A 23,287-nucleotide genomic window follows, 5' to 3' on the forward strand; every position below is an offset into this window, starting at 1 on the left:
CCGAGTACAAGCTGGTCGTGGTGGGCGCCGGCGGCGTGGGCAAGAGCGCGCTGACCATCCAGCTGATCCAGAACCACTTCGTGGACGAGTACGACCCCACCATCGAGGTGCGCGGGGCCGCGGGAGCCGGTGCGGGCTCGGAGCCGCGGGATGAGGAGCGCGGGGGAAGCCCGAGGGCCCTGCCCGGCCCGGGGCTCTGGGAGCGGTTCCTGCCCCCTTCTGCCTCGGGCTTCCTGAAGCAGCCACAGGCAACCCAAAAGGCCCCAACGGGTCTGTGCAGGGCGTGGGTTCTGCTCGCAGGGAGGGTGTTTATGATAGTTTGTTTTTTGTTCTTCTTCTGTTGAGGAATTTCTTTAAAGCAACAGCAGTTCTGTGTTTTGTAACAAAGGATGAGAGGGCTTAGAGTCTCATTTAAAATGGGATAGTTTGGGTAATATTTAAAATAATATAGTTTTAGATGCAGGTACTTTTTCATCAGAGATGGATGAGAATCACAAAATCCAGATTGGTTTGGGGTGGAAGGGATCTTAAAATTCATCTCGTTCCACCCCCTGCCATGGCAGGGACACCTCCCGCCATCCCAGGCTGTTCCAAGCCCCACCCAACCTGGCCTTGGGCACTTCCAGCGATCCAGGGGCAGCCACAGCTTCTGTAGAACAGCTGGAGCAGCTCCCCCTGTGTTTTTATTATTATTTTCATTTTTCTTCCGTATCCCCGGGGCGGGCAGGAGCAGCGCAGGGCTCACTCCCGGGTACCGTGTGTTGCAGGACTCGTACCGCAAGCAGGTGGTGATCGATGGCGAGACGTGCCTGCTGGACATCCTGGACACGGCGGGGCAGGAGGAGTACAGCGCCATGAGGGATCAGTACATGAGGACAGGAGAGGGCTTCCTCTGCGTCTTTGCCATCAACAACAGCAAATCCTTCGCTGATATCAACCTCTACAGGTACAGCTGGGGCTGCCCCATGAGCAGGGAGCACGGGGCAGGGCAGGGATGCTGGCAAATGAAGCACTCAAGTGCCTCAGTGAAGGCTCAGTAACAGACAAATGTTAAATCTCTCACTTCTTTTAGAAAGTTTTGTCGCTGTTCTGTGCCAGTGCACAGAATCACAGACAGTGGTGGGTTGGAAGAGACTCTTAAAGCCCATCCAGTGCCAGCCCTGCCATGGCAGGGACACCTTCCACTGTCCCAGGGTGCTCCAGCCTGGCCTTGGACACTTCCAGGGGTCCAGGGGCAGCCACAGCTGCTCTGGGCACCTGTGCTAGGGCCTCATCACCACCTTCAGTCAGTTAAGACTGGGATGATTTTGAGGGGGTTTTTTTTGTGTTAATCATCAGTCTCTATAAACATCTCCAAGGGATGCCAAGAGAACAGTGTCAGACTCTTTTCCGTGGTGCCCAGGGACAGGACAAAGAGCAGTGGCCATAAACGAAACCCCAAGAAGTTCTACCTCAACATGAGGAAAAACCTCTTTCTCTGCGGGCAGCAGAGCCCTGGAGCAGCCCAGGGAGTTGTGGAGTCTCCTCTCTGGACACATCTGAAACCCAGCAGGATGTGGTCGCCCTCTCCAGGTGATCTTCTCTTGGCAAAGGGGTTGGACTGGGTGTTCTCCAGAGAGACTTTCCAGCCCCAGCTGTTCTGGGATTCTGTGAATCAGAAGCCATTTACACCTACAGAAAATGGGTGAGAAATCCAGGGTGGAGTTAACCATGGACACAAAACAAAGCACACAAAGTGCTTGGCCATCCTGCTGACCCCTGAGGCCCAGCTCATCTTTAATATGTTTTTGTGGCACAAGGTTGTTTGAATATGAACTAAACCAGTTTTTATATTTAGAAAATAGTTCTTTTTTTTTTTTTCTTTTTTTTTTAATTTGTCTTCCTAAAGAGAACAGATCAAGAGAGTGAAGGACTCGGATGACGTGCCCATGGTGCTGGTGGGGAACAAATGTGATCTGCCCACGAGAACAGTGGACACAAAACAGGCCCAAGAATTGGCAAAAAGCTATGGAATCCCCTTCATAGAGACCTCTGCAAAAACAAGACAGGTGAGGGGCTCCCCCAGGGGCTGACTGCTTTCTGGGAAATGCAGGAATTATGTTTTCCCATGTGCCTTATTTACAAGAGAAGCATTTTTTCAATCCCTTTGCAGTTTTTAGCTTTTATTTCTCCCCACTCACTCTTAGTTTGAAAGAGCTCTGGGCTGGGCCAGTGCAGGAATCACTTCAGACTCATCCTGACTTCCTTTCAAGTGGGTCATATTGGTAAATAACATAGAGAATAAAATAATTTAAACTCCTCTAAAGTTACTAAATAAAACTTCAAAACTAACTAGGGAAAAAATAAATACTCAGAATAATAAACTAACTAAAACCAGCAAATGTAGAGATAAAGAGACCTACAGTGGTTTTGTGGAAAATTAAGTAACAAGAAAAAAAATAGCACATGCCCAAAAAAAGATAAAAAAATTCACATTTACTATTGAAACATTCAATAAATACAACCACCCAAACCCCCTCTTAATATTCCTCCAAAACCATAAAAAACCTCCCAATAAGAAACAAATACCTGCAGAATAATTCCTAAAAAACAATACTTATCTCTTAAATAAAAACCACATTTTAATTTTAATAAATCAATACCTTCTTATAAAGTCTCACAAAACACACAGAAGAAAAAGGAACCTAGCTACTTTCTACTACTTCAGCTTTTGTTAAAAATTTGATTCCAGCCAATTTCAGCTGCAGGAAGAGCAGCAGAGTCTCAGCTGCTCTCCCTGGGGAGTGTCAGGCTGAGCTCGCTAGTCCCAGACCTGCTTGGTTCTCTTGGCTCGTTAATGAAAGCCAATTAGCAGATTATGATTGCACACAGAATTCCCCAGACTGGACTAATGGGCTTCTCCAAAGCCTCCTTGGCCATGTGGGCCTGTCCAGCCAGCCCTGCTCTGTCTGCAGCAGGGGAATGGAGCAGGGAAGGTGCAACTGTTGAGCAGCAGCCAGAAAATCCTAAAGACTTGAACTCTAAGAATCCTAAAATTAGGCAAGGAGCAGCTTGTTTCCTGCATGGAACCTTCCTGAGATATTCCATGCTTATTTTAGTGGTTGTTCCCCCAGGAGGAGGCAGGAGTGTAAGGAGATGGTTTAGGACCATCCCATTCATGGGTTTCTTCCTCTTAGTAACCATGGGATAATTGTGTGTCACAGTGACACTGGTGGCTGGGTTCTTTTTCCCAGGACTGAGATTGATGAGACAGAGGCTGTTTTCTCCTGTTCAAGCTTGGTTGTTTATTCTTTCCTTATCTATATTATATATAGATAAGGAATATATATATGTATACAGAGTACAAGGAGCTCCTCACACTAAGTTAGAGAGGTGCAAAATGGAGAGCAAAGAATCTCTCCAAGGTCTTTTATGTGTCTCTTTGTCCAGTAATTAAATGCCAAGTAAGTTATTTTTCTTAGTGACCCAATGACACCTGTGTGCTGCACTGCAGATTTTTTTATCCAATCACTCATTATTACCCAAAAACCCTTAGAAGAAGAAGATGAAGGAAGAAGGAGAAAGGGACAATGCCCTAAATCCTCCATATTGTCTCTTATTCTCTAATATAGCTTAAACCCTAAACTCTAACTCTCTCACCCAGTGACTCAAGAAAACCCTATTTAACCTACACACCCACATTCCCAGTTTCTCTACTTAACTTTAAAGCTGTCTCCATGGTGTTATGTGAAACTCAGAGCTCTCTTGGCTGTCAGAGCCAGGCACCACAGGTGAGGGCACATTTTCTGTGCTTCTGACCCCAACAGTTGGGTGCTGCTCTTCCTGTAGAATTGTGTCTTTCAAATCCAGTAAGGGGCTCTGGGATGGACAGATCAGTGATTTCAAAAGCTTCAGGCAATAAAATACCTGGTCTTGTGTTTGCACTCAGGGTGTGGAAGATGCTTTTTACACCTTGGTGAGAGAGATCCGGCAGTACCGGATGAAGAAGCTCAACAGCAGCGAGGATGGGAACCAGGGCTGCATGGGATTGTCCTGCCTTGTCATGTGAAAAGGTGAGCTGGAACTCCACTCCTCCACTGCCTTCTTGTCTCTTTGCCTTCCAGCAGCTGATAGGTGTGGCTTAGAAATGCTGGTTGCTGTAGGTGGGGTTTTCCCCTATTAAACAACCTATGGATTCCCAGAGATTTGGATCCTACACTGTTTTAATGCTCAAAAAAGAAAAATTCCCTTCTTAAGTTGGTGACAGAGCTTAAGGAAAGGAATTTTCATTCATGTCACCCTTTTGGCTGATGGGTGGATGGAACAAGATGATCTTTAAGGCTGCTTCCAGCCCAAAATATTCCATGATTTCCACCGATTTCAATCGTGTGATTTTCTGTGTCATTCCTTTCTGTCTCCTTTTCCTCTGCTTCCTTTGGGAAACCGTTTGGAGAAGGTGTAATTTCTGAAGAAACACCTTGACAGAGCAGCATGCTCCTGAGTGATTGACTCCTGCACAGCTTCCCTTGAGCTATGTTCCTCTGGAACGTGCTGATTCTAGGATTAAACAAATAAAAAGGTGCAGATAATGAAATCTCAGTTCCCAACTGAGGGAAATTCCTTTCAGCAATTCCCTGGAAGATGTTGGTCATGACTATGAAAACTGACAGACCAGCTCAGGACTTGCACTGCTGCACTGCACATCCACCCCAGAGTGAGACAGAGCTAATTAGTGCTAATTGGAGCTACCTTTCTGTTCCAGATGCCAAGCAAACATGGTTCAGGTGAAGCTGCTGGACGAGCCTCGATCTCCTGTGCTGCCTCTTCTGCTGATCCCTGCAGTGTTTTGGTGCCAGTGACAGATTCTGGGCACCAGAGTTAATTAGCACAAGGTCCTTCTCCGTGCTCCATCTGAAGAGAACACCCGTGGCATCTACCTCCCTGCTCAGCTCATGGAGCAGCAGCATCTCTGGATGTGCTGGGATTCTTTTCTCACTGTGTTACCTGGGTTTGTTCAAGAAGAAAACCAGTCACAAAAGTGAACTATAGAGACAAAATGCTGTGAAAAAAGATGACACTTTACCTCTAGAGTAAAAGCTAGAAGTGCTGTGTGTCCCCTGTCTGTTGGATTCCGTGCAGTGCTGTCAGAGGAGTGGCACAGAGTGATGTCACACGGGGTTGTGCCACCAGGAGTGCCCCTGTCCCCTCTCAGCTGGGTGTCTGCTCTCTGTGCACCTGTACAGCAAAAGTGCAACATCTCCAGTGCCAGGAGTGCCACCTCCCTGATCCTCCATTTCTGTAATAAAAAGGAAAACCTTTCCTAACTAAGTGCCTGTTTGCTAAGAAGATTTGAAGTTGTCCCTTGGGTTGAGGAAAACCCCAAGGACTGGAATTTCTTGGGAGCTCATGGTCTCAAGCAGGCAAGTGTGGTGTGGGTGATCTGTGCCTGACAGGATCCTCCAGCAGGAATTTGGAGGCTGGAAGGTCCAGCAGGCACTTGTGAGACTCTTGGACAAGGGGACACACTGCATCTATGTTTTACTTTCTTTGTGGGTGGAACAGTTTATATTCTGTATTGTTTCCCTGCAGCTTTCAGATCTCTTCCAAGTTGGACCAAACATGTCAGCTGTTCATTTTTAACATGAACTGCCAGCATTTCTGGGCAGCTTCTCACTAATTAATCTGGTAACTGGAGGTTGCTTTGGACAGCTGCTATTCAGCTCTCTCTGTAACTTGCAAATTACTTTATTCTGAATTATTTTCTTACCACAGACTGTAAAGAGTCTCTTCAAAATATCTCTAGACTGTAAAATGGAGCTGGAGTTTCCTTGTCAGGGAGGGAGTGTGGGTGGTTGGGGTTGACTCTGTCAGGGGTGCAGAAAGTGGCTGCTCCATCCCTGGAAGTGCCCAAGGCCAGGTTGGACAGGACTTGAAGCAGCCTGGGATAGGGGGAGGTGTCCCTGCCCTGCCAGGGGTGGAATGAACCGAGCTTTAAGGTCCCTTCCAACCCAAACCAGTCTGGGATTGTGTGATGGAGGGGAGAAGGAGCTGCCCCAGACACCTGAGCCTGCTTCTGATTGCAGCATCCTTGCAAAGTGAGGAGGGAAATGAGTCTAGTGATGGCTCAGGGAAGGTGTGGGACAGACTGGGGGGAATTCTGGGCTCTCTCTGACAGCCTCCAGCTGAGGAAATTGTGAGCTGAGTGAGTTCTTCCCAGAACAAAACACCCTCACCTCCTTACCTGGCTGCACAGGTGTGGTCGGTGCTTCAGAACCTTCAGCCCCATCCTTGGAGTGCCGTGTCCTCCTCCCCGGCCCTTGTGCTGCTGGGACTGCCCAGGCAGCAGAGCTGAATCCCCCGTTCCCAGGGGGAGCAGGAAGGAGCTCTCAGCCAACAGAGGGAGCATTTGGGCAGTGCCAGGCCAGCAGAGCAGGTGAATTGCAGGAGGCTCAGTTTCAGGTTGTTGGTGTCAGTCACACATCATAATTTGGAGTGCTCAATTTCAAATGGATATTAGAAATCAGTAAACAGAGAGAGAGGAATTTTTTCCTTTTAATATTGCTTCCTTCACTACTTATAGTCTTAATTCTCTTCTGGGAATGAAGAGGATCAATCTGCATCATATTTTCTTTATCTGTGATAATCCTTATAAATACTTTTTTCAATTTATTTTAACTTTGACTGACGTGACTGATAAGAATTAAACCCACAAAAAAATTAACATAAAATATAATTTTCCAGCAATATACACACAGTAGTGGGGCAGAATTGCCTGTAGCTCAAGTTCAGTTTGTTGTTGCCCAGAGAAGCTGTGGCTGCCCCATTCCTGGAAGTGTTCAAGGCCAGGATGGAGCAGCCTGGGACAGTGGAAGGTGTCCCTGCCTATGGGATGACCTTTAAGGCCCCTTCCAGCCCAAACCATTCCATGACTGATCTCGAGCTGCAAGTTAAACGTGACAGAGATGCCACCACTGCACAGCAGGGCTGAGAAAGCTTTGTCAGGAAGAGTTTTCTGTGAAAGCTTTCCCTGTGGCAGGAGATGAGGGTCTGCTCTTAAGGAGGTTAGTGGCACATGGGCGGCCAGTTAATAAAAACACCCCTGGGAAATGAGGAAAAACTGTTGGGATGCACATCTGGTCACACAGAGCCAGCAGGAAGGAGCAGTGTGGAGTTTGTGAGGACACTGAACTGGTGACATTCTGTCGTCCAGATCCATGGGTGGGGTTTAATTTCTTGAGAAATGCAGGAATTTGTTTCCTGGCCAGCAGGATTGCTCAGAGCACGGCTGCCTGTGGCCATGGGGAGCCTCTGGCATTTGATGTTTGATGTCAGCCTGGAGAGTTATTTCCATGGAGGTTCATCACAGCAACACTCCACACTGCTCTGCATGCTCTGCTTGGCATTAAAATGTACCAGCTGTAGCTCCAAAAGCTGGGAATTCTCAGAAATGTGGGAACTGACTGGAAAATGCAACTTCTCTCTGCTGTTCCCTTTCTCTTGGGCTCTGCAAAACCTGAAAAGGGAAAAGCCCTGGTCTGTATTAGTGTTACCTTTGGAACCTTTAGAAGGGTTTTTAGGATTTTTTTTTTTTTCAGTTTTTAGGATGCTGTAGAGCTGACCTGCACAGGTGATACTCCCAACTCCATCACTGTAGTTCCAAATCCAGCAAAAAAAACCCCACATCAGAATGTCGTACTAGTCAGGAGTGTGGACTGAACGGCTGTAATTTGTTTCCAGTGTCTCACAGAGAACTCCAGGTTTGGTGGCAGCCAAGAACTGGAAGGAAAAAACTCTGTGAACTTTTGGGAAAATTATTTAGAAAGTAAGCACAGAAGGTTTTTCACAAGACAGGTCCCTGGAAAAGGCAGTTTAGTAGATTTGGTCCAAATACTGTTATTTAGAACAGCACAACTCTGCACTAGTGCCAAGCTGATTTCAGTGCCCTAACTGGGCAGAACAGACATGAACAACTTTTGAGGTAAAATACTAAAAAAGGGTGAAGTTCTTGTTCAGAACTTCCAAGTGCCAATGACTGTAATAAACATTTCTGCACAGCTCTGCAACAGAATTCTGTCCTTGTCCTTGCTAGGACTTTGGATTTTAACCAGGATGTTTAAGCTGCCATCATTTTTAGTGCAGCTCAGACTTAGAATTGGATTTCAAGCTGCCTCAGGCCTGTGGGGGAAGGAGAGCAGTGGAAGTTTGAATTTCATTCTGACCTGTCTGTGCTCCTCAAAAAAGCCCAAATCTTGAGTATCTGCCTGTGTGTGACCCTCAGGATGGTGGAGAAATGTTGGGATCTGGATTTTTAACCCAAGGGCTAATTTGTTGTTACTTGTTTATAATTGTTTAATTATTTGCTTTCAATAATTCATCTCATTTGGTTTGAATTGAAGTAAATTATTTTGCTTCTTAAATAACTTTTTTAAAGAATAAACTTGGAATTCTTTGGTTGTTTTCTTTGGGTTCTGGGCATAGGACCCACAAGTAGGTTACAGAGAGTTTATCACAGTGCCCTCTGCTCTGTCTGTGGGGTGGGATTTACTCCAGTCTGTCATGGGGCAGGGTCAGCTCTGTCACAGGTGTGCCCTACAGTATCAATGAGCAGTGAGGGTGGCCTGAGACCTTGATCCAAAGTCCAGTTTTAATGACTTCACCAATCTGCATCTTGTTGCTGCTGAATCTCTGTTTGCAGTGGGCTCCCTCATGCTGACTTATATAAAAAAATGAAGAGGGAAGCTTCTTTATTTGATATTCCAATGGCAAAACCAGCTATTAAGTTACTACTGTGCCCAAATCATGCTCTGTTAGGCTTTTAAATTGCTTGATTCAGTCTCCTAAAGCACTTCCCTATTGCCTTCCCTCCTGCAAGAAGGCAAATTGTGTCAGACCACACAGTCAGTAAAAGTGCTTCAAGGGTATTTCTCCTCAGACCTTCTGCCAGGCATCTGAAACCTGGAGTCCAATGTGGGTTTTGTGCCAGGAATTTAAAAACAGACCCCCAGGACCAGGGGCACAGAGCTCCAGCAGGCCCTGTCTGTACCTGGAGGATTCACACCCTGAGTTTGGGTGGGTGCTAAGGACCTGGGGATTTTTGGGAAGGTATCCCTGCAATGAGTTTGTTCCCTGCACCTGGTCCTGCAGATGAGTTTCCTGCTAGGGAACTGATCCTGGCTGTGCCCTGGACCAGTGTCTGACCCCAGGTTTCTGGATTTGCTGAGGGTTTCCCCAATGCTGTTGATGAAAGGCCCAGCCCAGTCAGGAGTGCCCTGTTCTGTTCATACTCCTCCTCTTGAGGTATTTAAGCCATTTTCTGACAAAGCTTGCCCCATGGCCTCTATCTGTGCTGTGGATGCAAGGCCAGGATTCAGAAGATCCTGCTCAGTAGCCCCAGCTGCCAAATTTCTGGCATGTCCAACCATTTTCCCTTGGCTGGGTCTGGGCAGAAGGAGGGCAGTGCAGAGGTGAAGGTGTGGGGTTCAGAGCCACCCCAAAGCCTCTGAGTGTGAATCACTCACTTTCCAGCTGAAAAAGAGTGGAAAGACAGGCTGTCTGTGTCAATCCTTGAGTTTGCACAGGCCCTGGATCTAACTTTAGCACTGTGTGCCCAGGCTTTACTCAGATTTCCACCATGAACACACTCAAGCTGACCCTGTGATTAAAAAAGCTGAGGGATCAAGAGACGATCAAGATTCCTTCTTTTGAGGAAGATGACCTCTGTATCCTAAAGGTTATTTTTGGTTTCAGATGTGAATCCCAAGATCCCAAGGGCAGATATAGTCTCTGTGAGAGAGCAAACAAGCAGGAGACAGATTTTATGGACCTTGAATGAAACAGTTCAACAATAATGTGGTGTGGAGACACTCAAATTTGGAAAATGGATGATACCAAGAGAATTTAGAACCTGAAGATTTTATCAGCATGAGAGGGAAACCAAAGCTGTGCCAGCATCCTAACTTTGCCCTGGTGCTGCACCTCTGCAGGTTGGAGGGAGGGAATTTTTTTTCCTTGGGGAATAACAGGCAAGAGGGGGTAAAATTTCCTAAATTCTGGAGAATTTCTCAGTTGTCACACAGTTTGTTTTGAAGTTGTGCCCATCAAATAGTGGGCACATCTCTTTCAGAGAGTTTCTGGATGCTGTGGAAATTATCTCGGCTGAAGAAGCTGCGCCAGGTCTCAGCTCACTTCACTGGCTGGGTCACAAGTTTCCTGTGCTCCTAAGGACAAAATCCATGTATTTCCAGCTCTGTATTTTATTTTACTTCTGCAGGAGATTCTGTCACCTCTTCCAGCTTTCTTCTTGGATACAACCTTTCCATAGCTGCAAAATGGATCCCATATAATTCCAAATAATGGTGTTTGTTCCAGGTAGTTTTTCTGTTTCCTTCAGTGCTCTGACTGAAGCCACCCTTTAAACCAGAGCCAGACCATGCCCAAATGTTTTGTCCTATTCCTGAGAAGTTTTTCAACGCTGTCGTGGTTTAAAACTAATAACTAAGAAAATTACTTATTTCTTGCTGTGAGATATGGATTAGAATAAGGGCAAAACAGGCATAAAACTTAAAAGGAATAAAGAAAGTTTATTGACAAACAACAAGAGTAAGAACACCAGAATAAACTTCCAGAAAAACCTTTTCATCCCTTATCTATTTACTATTCTTTCGTTGACATGACAACAGAGACAAAAACTTTGGAACTTTGGTGGTTAAAACAGTCCCAATTCTTGCTACAGTCCTTTCACCTGTCTTTGTAGAGAAACAGAAGTTTCTTCCTGTTAATTTATGGAGTTTCTCACACGAAAACTATTTTTGTTATAGTTTTCCATTGCCCTGATATCAGCTGCCCAGAGCTGCTGTTATCAGAGCCCACCCCTCCCATTTTCACATCACTCTGAGATGTGTATGGGTCATGATTCGAGGGATAGCATTTTTAAGGATGAGTATTTAAAGGTAAAAAAAGTCTTCTTCATCTGCTTCTGTGAGCTTCACTAGACGACAGTTTTCTCATTGCCTTTCAAGGCTTCAAATCTCCCAGCACTTCACTATACCATAATTACTCAAGTTTACACTTTGAACACTTTATTCTTCTCTACATACTTACCATGAATTAAAGGAGTTCTTTTCAGGACTTCATTGTCCATCTCCATAGTTTAACAGAAAGATATTTCAGCTAAATTAAAGCATCTTCTTAATTCTCTACCTTTCTTGAAGTTTCTTTTCTTTTTTGTCACTGGTAGTTTATAAAGTCTCTTTTCATGTTGATCATTCTCCTTCTCTCTCTCTGGATAAAAGATTAATCCGCAAGTCTCATCTGGGTAATGAAAGAGTTAAAATCTTGCCCAGGCTGTTGTAGGTAGTTCTGTGGCCTCGGCTGGTGCAGGAACTGGAGCCGTCTGTGATGGAGAGTTCCTCATGGCTGCTCTGGAAAGTGTGGTCACCGTCTCTGCTTGCTGCAGGCCCAGAGCCCCTCTCCTTCTTCACTCGGCAGTTTCTGGTGAATTCTATCACGGCAAAACCTGCAGCCAAGCCAGGAACCGGCCCGGCCCGGACAGGGCTCGGGACAAGCCCCCCGCAGGCCCCATCTCACAGCCGGGAGATGCAGCAGGCCCAGCCCGGCCCCCGCCCGGCCGCAAGGACGGGCAGAGAGCGAGAGGCCGGACCTCTGCTACCTTTCACCGCCAGGAAACAAAGAGAACTCAGAGAGCTCTGGTTTTACACTTTAAGGTAGGGTTCACAAGTTGATCCCACTTTTCAATGGCCTAAACTGCTGTCAATTCTCAGCAATGACCGATAATTGGTCAGGAGAAAAGACTCTAGGCAGTTCCCAGCAACTTCAACTTTCTTAAAAGTAAAGTAACTTCATGACAAACGCCATCAAGAATCGAAGCACAAACAGACAGGGAAAGACTCTGCTTCACATCAGAACTATTTCATCCTCCTGGCCTGCTCAGTTCCACCACTCCCCACCAGGAACCTGAATCAGAAGCTCAGAGTTATCCTGGCCACACACAGGACACAACAAATTCTGGCCTTTCTCTTCCCACAGGAGGTGTTTTCCAGCTGCAGGTGAGATCTGAAGAAGGTTTGAGGACACCCTACAGGAGAGTACAACCCTCAAAGCAAACATGCTGGAAACAACCTGCTTCAAATGAAGCCAGGAGGTGCCTCCCAACATAAGAGCTGCTCTGCCAGCCCCAAGCTTAAGGCAGGAGTTCCCTGACCCATCTTGGGCTTGACTGAGAGCTGCTCTCTGTCAGATACACCTTGGCTGTGGCTCTCCATATACAGAACTAATTATCAGATCAACATTATGACACAAAATTTTGAAAAAGGCAGTTCCTGAAAAGCTCAGGAACAAACTCTGACTCCTTGCACTTTCCTTTTATTTGTTGGATTCAGCTGGGAAGAAGTGAGGACATCTGGGCAACCCTGTTGGTGAAGTCCAGGCTTTCAAAGAGATTCCCCCCTCAGAAAAAAATCTCTGAACAGCTCAGGTGAGAGGACATTGTGTAGGACCTATCCACAGTCCCTGTTCTGATTGGGAATTTCCTTTAAACCTTTGGTTCAGCACAAAAGGCATCAGGTTTAGTCTCTCTTAAAAGACTGAATCCCACAGATCACATTAGAAAGGTGCAGCTGCCATGGGAAGCAGAAATCTGGCCAGACACCAAGTGACACTCCACAAAGTGTAAAATTCAAACTTGACTTGAAGATTAATTAAATTTGAGCCCTGCTTTCACCTGTTTCAGTGCAAGTGCTTGTGGCTGCCCTTTAAATAGTTCCACAGTTGACCTGCACTGTCCTTTTAGAGTGGGAGAGTCTTATTACAGGAAGGGAAAGCAGTAAAATTAGTGTTGGGCTGACAGGCAGTCACTTGGTCCCTTGTGCCTGGGGACTCTGGGGTGTTCCTGAGGCTCTGCAAACGCTGCTGCGATGTCCCGGGTGAGAATTCCAGGTAGGTCTGAAAGCCCAAGGAGCCATAGGGCAGGTTCCAGGCCACAGCCCTGGAGATTTGGATGTGTGGTGTCCAGGGGACCTCACTGGGGTCTTTGGGCATTTTTCTTCCCCCTTGGAGACACTTTTGGATAGTGCAGTAAAGAAATTGTGTTACTGTTTAAATCATGCTCTGCTTGTACTGAAGGAAAATACCATTTCTCCTGTGATGTAATGTGTCCTGTAATGACACTATTAAATCCCTGTGGAAAGGCTCAGAGGGATTTCAGGAATCTCTGCTCTGCCTGGTGAGGCTCAGATGTGGGGAACCCTGCAGGGATGGGAGCAGGAGCTGGGCAGGAGGAGCAGGGCCAGCCAGGCTCTGCAGGACAGTGCAGAGGGACATGTGACAGGTGAGTGCAGAGCCCTGAGTGATAACAGCACCAAACAGCCCCGATAGGAACGTGTTTGAGATTGCTGTGGTGTGAGACAAGCTGTCCTAGCACATGAAGCTGGTGTTAAAGCCTGGCCCTGCACCATCAGTGGGAGATTGTGAACCTTCCTGAGTGTAATTTTCATCCACTAAAGAGATGAAAGGTCAAACTAAACATTTCTGAGATACCTTGTTGGCAAATGAATTTGTGGAGTCAGGATTCCAGAGCGTGTGTTGCTCAGGCTGTGCTTCAGGGAGTCAGCAGCTGTGATGCCAGAGCTGCAGCCTGAACTGCTGGGGCAGGTGGAAAGGGCAAAAGCTGCACCCTCAGAATGCTGCTGCCACCCTGTCTGAGCAGCAGTGAGCCTCTGTGGCAGTGCAGTGTCTCAGCTGTTATTTATTCCTGTTGGAATTCCTGTGACCACAGGGCGATGGAAGTCAGCATCTCTGAAATGAACACCCATCCTGAGGGCCACAAAGGAGGGTGGGTCAAGGGCAAAAACCAGCAAAGCCTGGTGCTCTGAGTCTCTGGAATATTTGCTCTCCTGGTCAGCAGGAGAAAGCTGTGCCCTGTGTTCCTGCTGCAGGTGCAAGGAGAGCCCTCCCAGGCCAGCTCAGCCTCAGCACAGCACTGCTACCTGTCAGGCTCTGGTGGCATGCGGGGACAGGATCTGAGTTCTACAGAATGCTCTACCTTGGACACTGCAGGGAAAGCAGGGACAGTGCCAGGCAGAAGCTGTGCCAGAGCCACACTGGGGTGGATAGGTGAGATGGACCTGCAGTAGGGTTTGGTTCCATGCTGGGGCATCACCAAGGCAATGCAGAATTTCCCTCTTCATGTTCCTCAAAGCAACAACTTCTCTGCCTTTTCCTTCCAGTACCTAAAGGGGCTACAAGAACACTGGAGGGACTTCTTACAAGGCAGGGAATGACAAGACAAGGGGGAATGGTTTTAAGCCAAAGGAGGGTGGGTTTAGATGGGATATTGGGAAGGAATTCCTCCCTGCCAGGGTGGGGAGGCCCTGGCACAGGCTGCCAAGAGAAGCTGCCCCCGGATCCCTGGAAGTGTCCAAGACTGGGTTGAATGGGGCTGGGAGCAACCTGGGATAGTGGGAGGTGTCTCTCCCCATCAGGTGAGCTTTGAGGTCCCATCCAACCCAAATCATTCTAAGATTCTAAGATTCTTTTATAAGTGGATGGTATGAAAGGTTTTGGCTAAACTTGTACTTTCCAAGCCCTTTTAAAAGACTGGTGAGGTGATAAGGCAAAAAGGCTCAGATTTTCAAGGGCTGATCACAACAGCTTTTATTTTGTCTCTGTTTTCTCTCAAAAAGCAGAACAGAAACGTGAGTATTGCTGGGTTTCTCTGTGCTCTGTGTGTTACTGCCTAGACATGATCTCTGGAACCAAGCAGATAATGAAGATCATGCTATTTCCTGGCAGTGCCAGCTCTGTCCATCAGTGTTACACGGAATGGTCCCACCTTTTGGTTCTTTGATACAGCACCAAAATATGCAGCTTGTTAAATATCATTCTGGCACCCTGAGTTTTGCTGAGAACCCTCTGTCTGTTTTGCTTTGGTCCTCACCTGTGACCATGTCCTGTGTGACACTCGATGGTGAGGTCCATCCTTGGGTACTGATCCTCTCCTTGCTTTGTGTTGAGCTGCCAAAACCTGCTGTCAGTGTACCTGTGCTGCCATGCAAACATCTGCTTCTGGGAGCTGCTGCCTCCTAGCAGAACCCTTAGGCTCTTGTTTTATGGTGTTTTGTTGGCAGTGGAAGGGCTTTTAATCTTCCTTGTCCTCCATAAAGCTCCAGCCAGCCCTGTGCCAGTCGGCTCTGGCACCTCTGCAGCCAATGCACGTGCTGGAAGTGCCTAGCTGGGGCTCCCTGGCTGCCCTGGATGGTGGGAGCTGAGTGCTCAGGCTGCCAGCTCTGCCCCCATCCATACCTCTGTTCCCCTGACTGCTGCAGCAAGTGGATTTCAGGCTCCCTGGAGCTGTAAGAGCTTTGCCAATTTTCCCCTCTTCTACCCAGTGCATGCTCCCATAACTGCCCTTCCCAAAGACCTGCTTCTCTCTGGGCCTTTTGGTAGCATTCTGGACTGTATTTACTTTTCCTGCTGTACTGGGGGCGTCAAAGTATGTCTCCAGCCCACCAGTTGTGGCTCAGCCTTGCTGCAAATTTGGGAGGTGGCTCAGAGTCTTCTCTAGGGGCCACGAGGAAACAGCAGCTGAACACGGAGCTGCCTGCAAGGGGCACCTGCCTGTTACAGTGGCTGGGAATCCCCTCCCTGTGGGACACTGAACTCCTCTTTGCAGAGATGGACGAGTCCCTGCGCTCCTTTGCTGAGAAGATCTTTGCCTCTGAGGTGAAGGATGAGGAGGACAGGGGGGAAATCTCTCATTTTGATGTGGAAGAGATCTGCCCCATCTCCCGCCAGGAGAAGACACTGCACATGATGCTCCAGGAGACCAGTGCCACAGTGGAAAAGCGGTGAGTTCCCAGGAGCCTGGGCAAGGAGAGAGCACAGCCTGCAGCTCCTGGCCAGAGCAAATGGGGGGGGGGATATAAATCAAGGCCTTTGGACACAGCTCACCACACCTTGATAATCCCAGGGCATCTCTCAGGTACTCCAGGATTTCCTCTCCAACTGTTTCCACTGTTGGACAGAACGACACCCTTGGCCTGTTCCCTGGGTGTCAGCACAGCAGTGGCCACAGAACTGCTGGGGAGGGAGACTTGGGGACTCTGGAAAGATGCAACTTCCAAAGTCTGTGGCTACTCCGTGTCCTGTGGCCTGTGCTTCTGGCAGCACCTGTTGAAGGTGCTCAGGGACCACCAGTGAGCTGGTTTGTGCTCAGGCATCACCAGTGAGCTGGTTTGTGATCAGGGATCACCAGTGAGCTGGATCATGCTGTACACAGCTGGAATGTGGCTGTGGGAAGTGCCCCTGGCTCCTGGTGTGTGACCATGGCATGGGGCTGTTTGCCTGAGCCTTTCCTCCACAGCAGGAAGAAGCTGATCCGCATGAAGACAACTGTGTTGGCCCCCTCATCTGTACCCAGCCAGGCTGTCAGTGATGGAGCCAACTCCTCCTGCCCCCAGAAGCAGACTGTGCCCGACTTCCAGCGTGTGCAGATCACTGGGGATTATGCCTCTGGGGTAGGTACTTCCATGGCTGCTCCCTTTTCATGCTGGCTACCCCTCTGGTCCCTGCCTGTCCCTCAGCAGTGCCTTTGACACAGGAGCTTGGACCAGCTGCTATGGAGAGGGTGTCTCCCAGTTCAGTCTGTGCTCACAAGCAGCTGGGGGTGCCCTGCTGCATCCCTGGGGATCCAGAGCTGAATTCCTCAGCAGCAGCTATGGGGTGCAGCATATTCCCATGGGATTCTCCAGGGAGGGGCTGGCAGGGCAGGCTGTGCTCACTCTGTCACATCCTCTCTGCTTGCACACAGCTCTGTTTGAGGTCTGTGTACATGCAGGGACCCCAGATCCTCTGATCCCTGATCCCAGAACAGCTGAGGGAAGTCACCAGGTGCCTGGTACAGGCAGGGTCACCTAGACCCAGCTTCCCAGGACTCTTATCATATATCCTGTGCTAATCCTGCCTTCCTCTCCTCCTCTGCCTCCTATTAAATTTGTGCTGCTTCTAAGAACCCACTGGAGGGCTGCTCAGCCAGGAGCTGCATAGCAGAGGGGATCTGAAGTCCCTCCCTGCTCAGGCACTGAGCACATTCCTCTTGCCATGACTGTCCTAGCTGGGAGTGCTGGTTTCCCAACCTGCTCCACTCCAGCCTCTTCCAACTGCCTAAAACATTTGTCTGCGCAGTAAATAAAAAATCACTGACATACAGGGTAAGTGCATGTTGTTGTTCCTGCTTCAATTTCAGCCCGGGCTCCAAAAATAACTTTAATGTTTTGCCCAGGCCTGGCTTCCATTTCAGGAGCAATTACTGATTTCAGTGAGGAGTGTAAGAGGGGGTGACATTGGAATTCCCTGGTTTTGGAACCAGGAGCTTCCCTTTGTCATGCCTGGGACTCTGCTTATCATCCCCTCCTTGCCCTGCTCAGGAATTGATATGATATGATTTGATACAGGATATGATGAGATATATGATTATATGTGACAGGAAATTTGGAGAGGGACTTTTTACAATACCATGTAGTGACAGGACAAGGGGAATGGTTTCCCACTGCCAGAGGACAGAGTTAGATGGGATATTGGGAAGGAATTCTTCCTGTGAGGCTGCCCTGGCACAGGGTGCCCAGAGAAGCTGTGGCTGCCTCTGGATCCCTGGAAGCATCCAAGGCCAGGTTGGATGGGGCTGGGAGCACCCTGGGATAATGAAATGTGTCCTTGCCCACAGCAGGGGCTGGAACAAGATGCAATTTAGGATCCCTTCCAGCCCAAACCATTTTTTGACATTTATCTTGCTGTGACCAAAATCTGCCTCCACCTGGGTGCACCAGGGTGTCTCTTGAACACACTCGTGTTCCAGCTGCCCTCAGCATCTCCTCCCTTGCAGGTAACAGTGGAAGACTTTGAGGTGGTGTGCAGAGGCCTGTACCGGGCGCTGTGCATCCGGGAGAAGAACATGCAGCAGTCGCTGCAGAGGTTCCCCAAGACGCCCTCGCAGTACCTGCGCATGACTGAGGGCAAGCCCTGGAAACCAAGTGACGCTGGCCCAGGTACATCCAGGCACCCCAGGGGCTTCCTGTGGATCCAGCATGGGCAGGGCTCAGGAAAGGGCTGAGCAAGGCACTTGCCCAAGCCCCCTCCTTGGTCCCGCAGTGGTGGGCTGTCCCTGCCCGCTGCATGGGGTGGGGGGAGCAAGGCAGGCCTGGGGGGTTCGGGCTGGCAGCCTTATGGAATTCTCCATTTGTTGCAGTGTTCACCCCACCAGTGAAGGATGGACAGGATCCCTTTGACACTGGAAACCTCCCTGAGGACCTGGGATACCATGTGCAGATGAAGGATGGGATAGTTTATGTCTATGCAGACAAGGCAGCAGCTGAGAGAAATGAGCCAAAGGATCTGCCCTACCCCAGCCTCGAGCACTTCATTGATGACATGAACTTCCTCCTGGTCCTAGTTGCACAGGGGCCTGTGTAAGTGCACAAACCACCAGGCCCTGCCTCAGAGGGAGGTCAGGGTAGCCCCCTCCCCTTCCTGGGAAGAGGGAGGAACCCGCTGCTGACACACCTATCGTTATGATTCGGGATGGCAAAATGATGATACGAGACTCCAAGCCTTCATGGGAAGGCATAGAGCGAAGTTTTGTTAGAAACATACTCTTTTCATACAGAACTTGGGTACAATGAATATGATTGGTCATTTAGAACAACACCCCTTGACCGTTATTTCCAAGTAAATAACAAGTTAGATAAACAGAACCTGCTAATAGTTTTTCACCTTCCAAGTATTGTTTGGATTCCTTCTTATGATTTCCCAAGCCAGAGAAAGTTGTGTACTTGACTTTAGCACAGGCTCAGGCTAATGTCTGAAGCCTGAAAATATCTTATTTGATCACTGTCAGTTCCCACACACACCTGGCTGCCCTAGAGTCGTCAGCCCTTTTGACTTGGGTCTTAAGCAAAGCCGCACTCAGGGGCTGGAGACAGGACCTGCAGGTAGGCTCCCAGCTGGAATCTGTGTCCCTGTGCCGAGAGATGAGGAGCCCAGTGACTGTTCTGCCCTTTGCCCTCACCAGGAAGACCTACGCTCACCGGCGCCTCAAGTTCCTCTCGTCCAAGTTCCAAGTACATGAAATGCTCAATGAGATGGAGGAGATGAGGGAGCTGAAGAACAACCCCCACCGTGACTTCTACAACTGCAGGAAGGTAAACGGCAAGGCTTAGAGCCCCAGGGATCCTGGAAAGGAGCTGTCATGGTGCCTGCCCCTCCCTGGGAACTGGATGTTAGAGTCCGTGTCTGTAGCAGCAGCAGTGAATGGGAATGTGCTACCTTCAATGCTCTTGGCTAAGTTGTGTCCTCTGGCTGCATTCACTCACTGGGCTGAGCTCTGCTCCCCACACCTGTGCTCACCTGAGGGGTTTGCTCACCTCCCTGGGATGGTACCTGAGCATCCCAGCTTGAAGCTGTCCCTGTTTTCCCAGGTGGACACGCACATCCATGCTGCAGCCTGCATGAACCAGAAGCACCTTCTGCGTTTCATCAAGAAATCCTACCGTGTGGATGCTGACCGTGTGGTCTATGACGCCAAGGGCAAACAGCTCACCCTGAAACAGCTTTTCCAGAGCCTCAAACTGCACCCATATGACCTGACAGTGGATTCCCTGGATGTCCATGCTGTAAGTGGTAGAACATTTACTCTAAGATCACTCTTGGGCCACTCTTGCCCCCATGGCTTTTCCCTTCCCTGTGCACCCACACTTGTTGTGTGCATTCCTATTTGTGTCAGGGCACAGCAGCTCCTGGTTTTGGCATTTTGGGTGGTTTGGCTCAGTCCCTGCTCCCTGCCAAGCTGTGAGGACAGTGTTTGAGCCTGATCTCCCCACTCCAGGGCCGGCAGACATTCCAGCGCTTTGACAAGTTCAATGACAAGTACAACCCCGTGGGGGCCAGTGAGCTGCGCGACCTCTACCTGAAGACGGAGAACGCCATCAATGGCGAGTACTTTGCTACCATCATCAAGGTATGGAGAGAGGGGAGGAGAACAGGGTGACACTGTGCTGCTGCTGTGGCTTCCCTTGCCATGGTGTGCTCTGGTTTGCAGGAGGTTGGCTCTGACCTGGAGGATGCCAAGTACCAGCACACGGAGCCCCGGCTCTCGATCTATGGGCGGTCCCCTGAGGAGTGGGCCAAGCTGGCCAAGTGGTTCAACACCCACCGGGTCTATTCCCCCAACATGAAGTGGATGATCCAAGTCCCCAGGATTTAGTACGAGCTGTGGGGCTGAGGGAGCACTGTACATTATAGACCCCTCATCCCTGAAAGGGTTGTGGGAACAGAGCGCTGGGTTGTCCCTCTGGAAGCAACTGATCCCTCTCTCTGTCCACAGTGATGTGTTCAGGTCTAAGAATTTCCTCCCCCACTTTGGGAAAATGCTGGAATATATCTTTGTTCCTGTGTTTGAGGCAACTGTCAATCCCCAAGCCCACAAAGAGCTGAGTGTCTTTCTACGCCACGTGAGTGTCACCTGGTGATGTTGTCAGGTGTGGGAAGAACTCACATTCCTGTTTGTGCACAAGAAATGGGGTATTTGCCCTGACATGGAAAATGGCATCAGAGGGCTCTGCCTCAATTCTGGGGAAGGTGGGGTGTGGCCAGAAGTGCGGGGAGGGGTCAGACTCCTTGGGCTGGCTGCTGTGGGGCTGTGAATCGCTGTCCACTCATCTCCTGAGGAGGTTTGAGCTTTTTTTCTAGTCCTGGACAGCACTTGGGGAGTGTGAGGAGTGAGGTCTGTAGTCTTGCCTGACCCGGGTCTGATGAGCTGTGGTGGGGCAGAGCAAGCCTGCCTGGGCATGATGAGGTGGAGAGTGTGAGATGCACCTTTTTTGTTCCCTTGCCAAGCAGATCACAGGCTTTGACAGTGTGGATGATGAATCCAAGCACAGTGGACACATGTTCAGCCTTAAAAGCCCAAAGCCAGAGGAGTGGACTTCGCAGAAGAACCCATCCTACACTTACTACATCTACTACATGTATGCCAACATCCTGGTGCTGAACAACCTGCGCAGGTGAGGCCTGGGATCTGCCAAAGGGCTGCCTCAGTTCTTTGATTGTTAGTGTGGAAGAAGTGGGGCTCTCCTCACTCTGTCTTTGGAGCATCACGTCCCAGAGCAATCCAAACAGCTGTCAGTAAGAGATGTGATGGCCTGGGGTGAAAGTTTAGGGATTGCAGAGATGCATCTATTGCACACACAAAGAAAAGAGAAGGAGTAATGTGCTCCCAGGTCAAGCTGGACTCCTGGGGACTCATGGCAGGGGCAGAGGTAGGGCCTGAAGTCGGGTCCAGCCACCCAACTCTGCTGTTTGGCTGCTCTGAGTGCTCCTTCCCTGTGCCCAGGCAGCGTGGGATGAACACATTCCTGTTCCGCCCGCACTGCGGCGAGGCTGGGGCCATCACACACCTGCTGGCAGCCTTCATGACAGCTGATAACATCTCCCACGGGCTCAACCTCAAGAAGGTAAGTGGAGCAGGCTGCCAGGAGCAGCCCAGGCACGGCAGAGCAGAAATGCTCACAGCTGCCTCGTGTAGATGGCAGTTACCTGTGCCTCTGCTTTACACTGACACAGCCTGGCTTTAGGCAGATGTTAAGTAGTTTTCTGGGTTTCTCCAAGCATGTCTGGGGATGTGGCTGTCCAATGGATTAGATTTTGGGGGTTTAGCCTCCCAGACCCATCACAGAATATGGTTCTTATCACTGGAGCCAGCTGAGATTGGTATCAGACAGCTCCTTGGCCTCTTGTGCTCCTTGGCCTAAAGCAGTGATCACTGTCTGGCCCAATTCTCTCCTTGCACACAATTCCCTGGCTGGGACCTGGCCTAATCTGAGGATTGACCCTGGAGAGGTGGTAGGTGCACAACTTTATCCCTAACGTGGTACCTCTGCGTGTCTTTGCAGAGCCCGGTGCTGCAGTATCTGTACTTCCTTGCCCAAATTCCCATTGCCATGTCTCCACTCAGCAACAACAGCCTCTTCCTGGAGTACGCCAAGAATCCTTTGCTTGACTTCCACCAGAAAGGGCTCATGGTGTCCCTTTCTACAGATGACCCCATGCAGTTTCACTACACCAAGGTACAGTGTGAGCTGAGCACTGGGGCTGGGACTGTGGGGCTGGCACCGTGTGGGGCTTGGTTTTCCTGGAAGCCAGTGGCACTTGCAGAGGGTCCAGTCATCTCCCCCTCCACCAGCAGATGTTCAGGCAGGATATTAGGAAAAACTTCTTCACTGATACAGGGTCAAGCAACCAAACAGGCTGCCCAGGGCAATGGTTCCTGGAAGTTTAAAAAAAATGAGAACACGCTGCATTTTGTGATATGGTTTTGTCGGCATGGTGGTATTGGTTGAAGGTTGGACTTGACTCTGGAGAACTTTTCCAGCCCCAATGATTCAGTGGTTCTGTGAGCTCTAGAACAGCCCCTGCAGAACACAGGCTGTGCTGGCAGAGGCTGCTGACCCCTAACCCTGTGCTACAGGAGCCCCTCATGGAGGAGTACGCCATTGCTGCCCAGGTGTTCAAGCTCAGCACCTGTGACATGTGTGAGATCGCCAGGAACAGCATCCTGCAGTGTGGCCTGTCCCACGAGGTGGGTGTCCTGTCCCATGAGGGGTGTCCTGTCTCATGAGGGGTGTCTTGTACCATGAGGGATGTGTCCTGCAGTGTGTCCTGTCCCAGGAGGTGTGTCCTCTCCCATAACGTGGGTGTCCCGTCCCACGCAGGGGGTGTCCCGCAGTGTCCTGTCCCACGGGGTGTGTGTCATTCTGGGGCGGTCCTGCCCACGGCCTGAGAATGGCGACCAGCTCGGCCCGTGGCTCAGGGCTTCTCTCGGGCGCTGCCAGAGGGGGTTCTGATGTCGTTACGGGAGTCTTTGCCTCTGGCAGGAGAAACTGAAGTTCCTGGGTGAAAACTACCAGGAAGAGGGGCCCGATGGCAATGACATACGGAAGACGAACGTGGCCCAGATCCGCGTGGCGTATCGCTACGAGACCTGGTGCTACGAGCTCAACCTCATCGTCGAAGGGCTGAAGAACGAATAGGCGGGGGCCGGACCGCGGGGCCGGGGCAGTGCCGGACTGGGAGGGGGCCGGGGCCGTGCCGGAATGTGAGGGCGCCGGGGCAGCGCAGTAAAATCCCGTCTGCGAAGAGGCTCCGAGTGCCCTGAGAGAAAAGGGGCGGGATCGTCGTCTGAGTGACAGCCACGCCAGCCAATGGGAGGTGGCTCTGTGTGCCCTGGAGCGGGGCGAGGGTG

General features: G+C 49.7%; 2 protein-coding genes across 3 annotated transcripts in view; both read left to right on the forward strand.

The window, feature by feature from the left end:
* NRAS (NRAS proto-oncogene, GTPase) overlaps positions 1 to 5,795 on the forward strand; it is an 8,171-nt gene extending 2,376 nt beyond the window's left edge. The window contains exons 3-7 of the mRNA XM_015650414.2: positions 6 to 107; positions 768 to 946; positions 1,889 to 2,048; positions 3,929 to 4,052; positions 4,742 to 5,795. Of these exons, the coding sequence (XP_015505900.1) occupies positions 6 to 107; positions 768 to 946; positions 1,889 to 2,048; positions 3,929 to 4,048 (561 nt within the window). The 3' untranslated portion in view covers positions 4,049 to 4,052; positions 4,742 to 5,795. The remainder of the gene's footprint in view (positions 1 to 5; positions 108 to 767; positions 947 to 1,888; positions 2,049 to 3,928; positions 4,053 to 4,741) is intronic.
* Positions 5,796 to 12,831: 7,036 nt separating this feature from the next.
* AMPD1 (adenosine monophosphate deaminase 1) lies at positions 12,832 to 23,184 on the forward strand. 2 transcript variants are annotated; one of them, XM_015650774.2, is made up of 15 exons: positions 12,832 to 12,933; positions 15,668 to 15,842; positions 16,358 to 16,511; positions 17,876 to 18,038; positions 18,239 to 18,458; positions 19,061 to 19,190; positions 19,467 to 19,661; positions 19,874 to 20,005; positions 20,087 to 20,250; positions 20,372 to 20,498; positions 20,887 to 21,050; positions 21,380 to 21,500; positions 21,939 to 22,112; positions 22,514 to 22,624; positions 22,920 to 23,184. In XM_015650774.2, exons 1-15 carry the CDS (start codon positions 12,912 to 12,914, stop codon positions 23,073 to 23,075), a joined length of 2,208 nt encoding a protein of 735 aa, XP_015506260.1. In that variant the 5' UTR covers positions 12,832 to 12,911; the 3' UTR covers positions 23,076 to 23,184. The 2 variants fall into 2 exon arrangements, with proteins under 2 accessions (XP_015506260.1, XP_015506261.1); XM_015650775.2 differs by having other exon boundaries at positions 16,361 to 16,511.
* The last annotated feature ends 103 nt before the right edge of the window (positions 23,185 to 23,287 follow it).

Source organism: Parus major, chromosome 26 (genome assembly GCF_001522545.3).
Source record: "Parus major isolate Abel chromosome 26, Parus_major1.1, whole genome shotgun sequence".
In the NCBI taxonomy this organism is placed as follows: Eukaryota; Metazoa; Chordata; class Aves; order Passeriformes; family Paridae; genus Parus; species Parus major.